The sequence below is a fragment of the Alligator sinensis genome, unplaced genomic scaffold (genome assembly GCF_000455745.1).
Source record: "Alligator sinensis unplaced genomic scaffold, ASM45574v1 scaffold900_1, whole genome shotgun sequence".
NCBI lineage: Eukaryota > Metazoa > Chordata > Crocodylia > Alligatoridae > Alligator > Alligator sinensis.
The window spans coordinates 82,056-91,093 of NW_005842882.1; the positions used below are offsets into that span (position 1 = coordinate 82,056).

At 56.2% G+C, this 9,038-nt stretch overlaps 1 protein-coding gene across 1 annotated transcript in view; it reads left to right on the top strand.

Moving 5' to 3' along the window:
• The window catches only part of LOC102370020 (zinc finger protein RFP-like), a 16,689-nt gene extending 12,277 nt beyond the window's left edge, over positions 1-4,412 (top strand). Inside the window, exons 5-8 of the mRNA XM_025192050.1 lie at positions 2,362-2,384; positions 2,840-2,955; positions 3,667-3,726; positions 4,369-4,412. Coding sequence (XP_025047835.1) covers positions 2,362-2,384; positions 2,840-2,955; positions 3,667-3,726; positions 4,369-4,412 — 243 coding nt within the window. The remainder of the gene's footprint in view (positions 1-2,361; positions 2,385-2,839; positions 2,956-3,666; positions 3,727-4,368) is intronic.
• Positions 4,413-9,038: the final 4,626 nt, after the last annotated feature.

The following is a 9,038-nucleotide window of genomic DNA, read 5'->3' on the forward strand; positions in this document are numbered from 1 at the left end:
GGGAGGCAGGCGCGGGCCGGCAGTGCCAGCGGCTGCTGCTTGGCCTCCCACGCAGGGCCGCTCCCCTGGGCCCTGCGGGGGTAAGCAGCTCCCCTCTCCTCCCTTCTCCTCCCCTCCCCTCGCTGCCAGCTGGGGCCTGCTGGTGCAGCCCAGCTCGGCTCCACAGATGCTTGCCAGCCCACGCCTCGCGCTCCTACCGCTCCGCTCTGGGCACCACCAGCACTGGCCCCAGGACATTGGTGCAGGTCCCGCACTCTTGCTTGCTTCCAATCCCCCCCACCACCACTTCCCCACTTTGCTGCCTGTCTGCTGCCCACTCTGCACTGCATGGCTCCCATACCCACACACATGCATCCACACATCCCCACAAACCCCCATATGCAATCACTTCATATACACCACAAACACACACAAATCAGGACATTTAAAATATTTTTAAAAATTAAAATATATTATAATGGGTGTTTGATTGTTAGTCTGTAATTTGTTTTTATTGCCCTAAGATGGCAAACCCTCTTCCCAAAAGGAATATTTCCAGGGGCAAGGGGATGGATTTTCAGTGGCAAAGGTCGGAGGTTAGGGGTGGGACTTCCAATCCCAAGATGGCAACCAGGGGGCGGGGCACCTGTCAAGGGGCGGGGCTACCCATGCAGCCCTCGACAGCTTGCCAAAACTCAGTAAGCGGCCCTCTGCCTGAAATAATTGCCCACCTCTGTCCTAGGACCTGTCTGGTAGGGCTGTGCAAAACGGCCCCGTTCCATTTCGACTTGAGTTTCGAGGTTTCGACGGAAGAGCATTTCAAATTTCATCTTGATTCGAAATTGCTGTTCTATTTTGTTTCACCCATACGCTATAATGGGGAAGCTCGAAACATCTGGCAGGCAGATGGGGCCCGCAACCCTGGGAGGGCTGTGGGGGCTGTGCCAGTCCTCCAAGGGCTGCGGGCCCCCAATCTGCCTGCCAGATGAGGGAGGGAAGCCGGGTGCTGCTGCCTGGGACCAGGGAGTTGGGAAGGGAACTGACCCCAGCTCAGTTCCCCTCCCCAGCACTACAATCAGGCTGAGGAAAGAAACTCAGCCCAGTTGGGCTGAGTTCCTTTCCCCAGCCCAATCCTAGGGCTGGGGAGAGGAACTGAGCAATCAGGCTCAGTTCCCTTCCCCTGCGCTGTGATCGGCTTCCCGCAGCCCAGCAGTGGGAGGCAGGGAGAGCCAGGGCTGAGTTCCCGGCTGAGCCGCATGGTGCTGTGGAACCGCTGGGAGCTCAGCCCTGGTTCTCCCCTGTCTCCCACCGGCTGCAGGCTGCTTTGAAACTCAAAAGTTTCAAAACATTTCAACTAGCCTTGTTTTGTTTCAAGGCTGTTTTGAAGTCCTTTGTTTTGATTTGATTTAACTGTTTCAAGCTCGAAATGAGTTGAAACAGTGTCGAATAGAAACAGCCGGTGAAATTTCACACAGCTCTACTGTCTGGGGGTTAGGGGAGGGATGGGGGTGGGAGATGGGAGGCAGGTGGCACATACAGCAAAGTCCCACCTGAGGAAGCTTATGCCATTCTCCTGCCCACACCCACAAGCCTGGCTGCAGACACCATGCACAGCTTACTGGCAGGGCTTCTCCTGGCGAAGCTGCAGCTGCCTGGATGCTGCTTAGCTGCTCTCATCTAATGCAGCTCCTGCCTCTGCTGTGCCCATCTCAATGGGGAGGAAGCTGCAGCTGGGTAGCTCTGCCCCAGCACGCAGGTTTCTGGCTCCAGTTTCCAGCTGCCTTGCACCCACTCTGCCTGCCCGACATGATGAGCAGCCATCTGAGGGTGGCAGAGTGACTGGAAGATGGCCAGGAGCAGGACCCAGAGCCCTTTGTGGTAGGGCAGATGCCATCTGCCTGAAGCTTCCTCCCTACCCTGATGGGCACAGCAGGGGTAGGAGCAGGGGGAGGAGTCTCCACTGGAAGCAAGGGGAGCCCATCAGGACCCAGGCAGCTGCAGCCATACCAGGAGTGGGGCGCGCTGGAAGCTGTTCTTGCTGGTTGGGGCGGGGGCTGGTGGGCACAGGCAGGAGCACAGCACTGGCCTTGGCTCCATGTGGAGTGCTGTGGGAGAAGCTGCAATAATTTGGCCGGCTGGATCTGGCCCATGGGCCATATTTTGCCCAACCCTTCAGTATGTGCATCACAGGCTTGAGAAGTATTCTTGATCTTTGAAAAATTACAGACACGTACATGCCAGAGATGGAAAAGCTGCAGCAGCTCAGCAGTCACTAGCCCTGGAGGTTACATAGAGCTTCTCTATAGGCTTGTTTCCAAATGCCTCCCTGAGATCCCCAGGGTGTGACACAGTTGCCTCACATTGTCTCTCTTTGCCTCCTAGGAGATCAGAAAGACCCTGAGCAGGTATGTGGCTCCACTTCATTCCTCCTCACATGGGCTGATGTTGGGAGGGGGCAGCAGAGCATGGTAGACTTGTGCCTCCCCAGGGCTCAGCAGTGCAGTGGGACACGATGCAAATGTCTCCAGTGAACTTAAACCTGAGAGGAGCATTTCTCCAAAGCTGAGGGGTTGTCCACACTGTCGGACAGGCCCTTTTAACTGAAAGCCTCTCCAACAGATGTGACTTCCCTTGAGGTCTGGCTCCATCTGGGCCCTCAGTGTGGAATATGGGCCATTCTTTGCTAGGTCATCGGTCACAAATCTACCCAGGTCGTCAGTGACCAAGGGGGGGAAAAACATCTGAATGGGCCAGTGTGAGGGGACCTCACAGCGTGCTGCACCTCCATGGAGCTGGGCTGAGCAGGGAATGGCACGGAGTTCTGCCAGTTCATTCACTCACCTGAGATGGGTTTCCCCAGGTGTGACAAGGGGGAGATCCCACAGCCAGTGCCAATTTCTCCTGAGCTGGAAAGGAGACTCCGGGATTTCTGTCAGACAACCTGTGCCCTGATGGAGACTGTGAGGGTGCTCAAAGGTATGGAGAAGGGATGTGGGAGGGGATGCAGAGAGGGGTGTCTGTGCCCATGGGAGGAGATGGGCTCTGGTCTATTGGCTGAAAACCAAGTTATTTAAAAAAGGCAAAAAGCCCACAAACTGAAAGGAGGTAGGAGAGCCCAGGCATTAACATGTCACGTTTGTTCACCTTGTCATCCCAGAAAGTTTTTAAGGCCCCTATATAGCCAGATAATTGTCAGTCTTTCCCCAAGACAGAGCCAGGCAGGGCATGTGCTCTGGGCTGTGTCACTCGTAGCTGAAATAGAGACTCCAAATAAAAGACTTTTTGAAATGTGAGCCCAGTTGGTCTGGGCGGCGTGGTCTACAGGGAACTGAGAATTATCCCCTCCTGCTTCTCTCTCCTCCACCTGAGGAGCAGGCACAGGGAGAGCCCCAGTGTGCATCTCTGCAGTAGGTAGGGGCAGGCCATACAGATGGAGGGGTGTTCCCTGGGGGAACTACACTTTTGATGTCCTGCTTCCTCCTAGGCAGTATCAGAGGGGCAGGGAGATGCAGGGGCAGCCTCTGAGGTTACAACAGCTGCAGGTGCCAGTAGTTTGGGTGGAGATGGAGCCACCCCAGCATCTCTGCTGAGTCTGAGGCACTCAGGTCAGAGAGGTGGGAGATGGGCCACAGCATCCTTGCCAACTTGACTGCAGCAGTGTCACGTCTGTGCTCCTTTCTCCTCCAGACACTCTGCCATTTGCCCTTGAGAAGAGAAGTGGGGATCCACCACAGCCATACAGCAAGGGTAAGCTCTCGTGGGGACTGTCCTGAGTTGCAACAAATTCCCAGAAGCCTGCACAAGCCACGGACACTTTTTCTCTCTACTCAGGCCTGGGCCCTGAGACTGACTTGTAGCTGCTTGATTCAGTGGTGGGAGGGGACAGTTGTCCCTCAGGGCTGCTGTGTCCCTCCCCTTGCTCCTGGCAGAGACCCCTGGTTCTTCTCCAACCTCTGCGCTCTCCTTTTGGCAGGGCCAGGCTCTCCCTGGGCAGCTGCTCCTTGATGTGGAGATGGCAGGTGGCTCCTACCTCCTCTTCCTCCTCCTTTACTGCAGGAGTGGCTTCACTTCACTGCTGCCTCTTCACCTCCATTCCCAGCCTGGGAGTGCAGGGCAGGTCAGAGGAGGGGCTGCCTCCTTTTGCCCCCCCTCACTCACAGCTTTGGGGCCCTTCCTGCCTGCGTCCCGGCTGCTGGGACTGGGGCAGAGCCCGGGGGGGGGCGGGGGGGGGGGGGGGGGGGGGCAAGGAGCAGGGGCAGGAGTTGCTGCGGCAGAGAATGAAAGAAGTGGGATTTGGGAATGAGGGGAGAAGCTGGAAGCTCCCATTGGCTTTGAGCGATTAATACAGCCCTGTACAATAGGGTCTCAGCTGGATCTCCCATCCAACAGGCTCTGCAGCAGGCCCCCTTCCTCTATCCATGTGGAAGAGTTAGCACCATTCTCTGGTCATCATGCCTAGGAGTAGGAGCGGGGTTCAGCCACCGAAGGCCTGAGCGGTAATGCAAGGTTCATCTTTAATGTGGTTTGTGAAGGTCCCTGTCCCAGGTGCTATGACATTTAGGAGCTGATGGTGGTGGCAAGGTAGGGACAGCCCAGGTGTCAGCAGAGCAACAAGCAGAAGAAAGACAAAATATAAAAACATAAATTCACTAACTGGAAAACCCTGTGGAAAGGAGAAGGGATGTGGGGCCTGATCTGTGCCATGGAGCAGAGGATTGTAGGGGACAGAGGAAGGGACAAAAGTGATGGACAAAACATCAAATCTTTGGATGAAGCAGGAGACCCAGACATTGAAAGGCTGCAGGTTCTTTCTACAGTCCAGAGGTTAGTGGGTTGCTTGCTGACTGAAACAGGGAAGGCACCTGGAAGCTGCTCCAAGTTAGAAGGCAGCAGTGCCGTGTTTGGGTTTGATTTCTGTTTGCCTGTCTCCAGGTGGAACCTTTGTCCTGTGTTTTTCTGTCGTACGCAATAAACCTATTCTGATCTTCGAGTTTGTCTTGTGCTAGCAGTGATTTCATGATAGCTGGCAGCAGCAGACTTCTCTGCTCATACTGGGATGGCACACCTGTTTTTGCAAGCCTAGGGAAGCCAAGGGCTGGTGGGTTTTTCACTAAACTTTAAGGTTTGGTCACATTCAGTCTTCCTAAGCAGAGAGGAGTCTCCCCTGAGCAAGACCCAGAGTCGGGGTACAGCAGGACACTGGGTAGAGGTCCGTGTCCTTTAGATAACCCCTTGGTCACTCTGGGGTTTGCCACACTCTCCCTGCACTTCCTCGGAGCCAGAAAGCTGAGGGCCAAGTCTGAAGGGGTTTGTGCTCAGAGGGGATCTATAGCATGTCACTCCCAGCACTCTCTTTGTATTTCTCAGGTCCAGAGTACGACTCTCAGTCCCTGCCTTGGTGCGTTGCTCAGGAGGGTATGTGCCAGCTCATGCTGAATTGACAGCCCGAGTATGACAGAGGATATTGCATAGTGCTGCGGTCACTGACTGCACCTCATTTGTATTCCCTTCCTTGATATCTCCCAGCTTCTCTTCTGTTCCTCTGCTCTTCACAGACCATGTTGTGGCAGAGCACCTTGTGCCTGCCACTTTGAAGTTTGAATTTGGCAGTGGAGCAGCTGGCCGGTGGGTGCTAGCTTCATCAAGGCTAGTATATGATCCCAGAAGGGCCCTGGGTTGGAGGAGAGAGCAGAGCAGTCTTCATTTTAACCCAGGCCCTCAGAGAGGGAAGAGCAGTCTGTTGGGGGAGACTGAAGGAACAGCACTGGCTGAGCGGCTGCTCAGAAACCCCTTGGAGGTAAGGGCGGGAGCTATGGGGATGGTTTGGAGGCTCCTGGTCCTGGGTATGACTTAAAACTTCACCCTGTGGCAAGGTAGTCTCCCAAAAATGCCAGGCCAGTTATCTCCCTGGTGAAAGGCGAGGAGGGGCACCTTATAACCCCAGCCCCTGCCTATGGAGCCTTCTGTCCTCCTTCATTGCAGCTCCATGAGGATCTAGAAGGGAAAAGGGTGCTGGTCACTGGAGGTTTCCCAGCTGCCTGCTCCAGCGTGCTTCAAGGCAGGTTAAGAACAAACCATGGCATCTGCTGCCTCTCAAAAGAGAAGGGCCTCTGCTGTGGCACACACGGTGCTCTGGGGGCATGGAGGTGCTGCAGCCCCCCAGTACTCCCCAGCCCCCTCCCTTGAGGGGATGAGGACAGTTCTCAGCACAGGGAGGAACCTCCCCAACCCAGCTGTGCTCTACTTGCCCAGGAGGCTCCCCCCTCATCCAAAGCCCTAAGTCCCCAGCAGCTCTGGGCTGGGATCTGCACTGTGACACTCACTGTTCCCTGGGCAGGGTCCCCGGGGGCCAGCAGGGCCTGGGCAAAGTGCATATAGTTGCTGGTGAGGGCGCTGTACTCGAATGCCTGGTCCATGGCCTGACACACCCTGCACTGGAGCCTGTCTGGGTCGACCTTGCCCTTGCTCCTCAGCACCTTGGTTGGGACCCTGATCCACAGGAGTTGGTTCTTTCCCTGTTTAGACACGATTCCCTCGCAGGTCCCCAGGGTGTCCTCAGTGCCAGGGGACACCCGACCTGGGGCAGAGGAGAGGTCGATGAAGCACTGTCCTTCCAGTTCCTTCATGCTCCACCGACACCACAGTCAGCAGCTGGGGGGCAGTGAACCCCTTGCCCTCCACTGACAGGGCTCTGCTGCTTGAGCTGGAGCAAGGCTTTCCTGGCCTCCCTGCTTTACAGTCAGCCGCTAGGGGTAGCCACAACCCCAGGCATGGAGCTCATGCACTGTGCAGGGGCCCCCAAGCACCAAGGGGCTTGCTTGCACCCGATTCCCTGCAGACTCGCCTTCCGTGTGGATGATCTCCCCATTCCTGCAGTGCATGCCCACATGGCCCTGCACCAGCCCATGCTGGGGGCAGACAGTCAGAACAGGTCTTCTGACTTGGAATCTTCTTCCCTGTTTTCCACCGTGTCAAAGAGCTTCCTCAGGAGCTGCTCATACAGAAAAAACTTCACCGTGCTCATGGTCCCGGACACGGCCTGGGACCAGAATCACTCAGCTCAGGGGCCGCCAGGCCCCCCCCACCAGGCATTCAGACATCACCAGTCATAGATCCCCCCCAAAACAAGGGAATTGGCCACATTTCCTTATGGGAAGGGGTCTAGGGCAGGGGTGTTCAGCCCTCAAGACACAAGCCAAATCCAGCCTGCAGGACCACAGCATCTCTCCCACGAGGCTCCCCACGGGTTGGGAAATTTGGCAGCTGGGCATTGGTGGCAATAAACACTGCCACCCCTCCTCCCCTGCCTAATTTCTAACTCCCACACAGCTAGACTGGGCTCAGGCCAAGCCATTGTTGTGTGGATGGATTTGGCTTGGGCCTGGTTGTTGCCACACACCAGATCCTGCCACAACTGGCCTGTGCACCAGATGGGGCCTGCTTGTCCTACAGATGGATGGACGTGGCATTGCCCATCCAGCCCATGGGGTGAACAGGTTGGGCACCACTGTTCTAGTGCACTGGATGGCCAACAATGGGCACACTGCAACCTTCCCTGATCTTGTGAATGCCCTGGCACTGCCAGCTCCCCGAGAGTTAGAGCTGTGAGGCAAAGCTGCTTGTGATCCTGAGCTGGCTCTGTAGATGGTGGACCTGGGTAAGGGAGCCTGGAGGCCCAGTCCTCTCTCCCTGGTGCAGATGGAGTGGCAGAGCCTTTGCTCTCACCTGTTGGCTGGCACAGCTGAGCCGCAGGTAGTTAGAAGCTGCTTGCGGGGAAGGATGATTAGCAAGGGGAGAGCAGGGAGGGAAGCCCCACCGCTTACTATTGCTGGTGATCTGGTAGCCCTTAATGGCCATGTGGTGCTGGAAACTGAGGTAGCAGATGAGCTTGGTGGGGGAAGTGGCCGCTGGAGATGGTCTCTGCCTTGCTCCCTCTGATGGCCAAGAGCCTGTTGTGATGGGGGCAGAAATAGGACCAGGGTGGACCTTTCTCTCTGTCACCTACCAAGGCCTCTGTGAAGCCTGGGTAACTAGTGTGGATCCTCATGATGGCTCCTACACAAGGTAAGATGTATCCATCTGGCCAGGACTGCTGGGCTGGGCTGCAGGAGGGGCAGGGCAGGGGCTGCCTGGGGATTACCTGGTAGGAGCCACTTGCCTGGAGAGAGGAAAATGCCAAGACAGAGGTGCTTGTCAGTCAGGGAGAACTTGTGCCCCAGGCGCTGCTGAAACAGCTCCTTGCTGTAGGGCTCAGAAAAGAACAGTTCGAATCTGTTCGACAGGAGTATGCCACGGACTGTGCCAGGCCTCAGTCTACTCCAAGGCAGGCAGGGACAGATGCCCACTTCCCCCCTTATCCTTTGCATTACTCAGCCAAAGTTTCCCCATGCAGTCTGCAGCCCCTCCACAGCTGGACCCTTGCTGCATCCTGGACAGAAGCTCTTGGACCTGCCCAACCCTGGGGTGCTTGTGATGCTGATCTGCATCTACTCCACACTGACCTCCCTGCCGCAACCCCTTGCTCCTGACCTCATTGAGACCTGGGCCCTCTGCATCTCCAGAAGGGCACAACTCAGGCACAAACAGTCTCATCAAGCCTTCTGCAACCCAGCGAACAATGGCTGTCTCCTCCTCCAGCCCCCTCCAGGAAGGAGGAAACAGCCTGTGCAGGCTGGAAATTACCTGGATCGCAGTGCTTCCCCAAGTGTAGAGAAAGAACAGGATGAATTAGCCCAGAGACAGGAACAGCATTGGAAACTGCCTAGTGAACAGAGCAGGTAAGTTTGGCTGAGCCATGGGTTGTTCTGCTGCAGGGTAATTGTGTGTGCGTGTGGGTGGTGGTGTGACACAGGGGATCAAGCTAAGAGGTGTCTCAAGTTCTTTAAATAAAGTGTTGGACTGCCCGGGTGTCACACAGCGGGAGAAGATTCACACTGCTGGGCCTGATGCTGGGACTGCACAGCTGGGGTGGGCAGGCTGCAGAGCTATTGCCTCTGTTCAGAGCCAGCCAGGTGCTTGGGACTTGGGGTTGATGTTGGGAGCAGTGAGTGGAGCAGGAA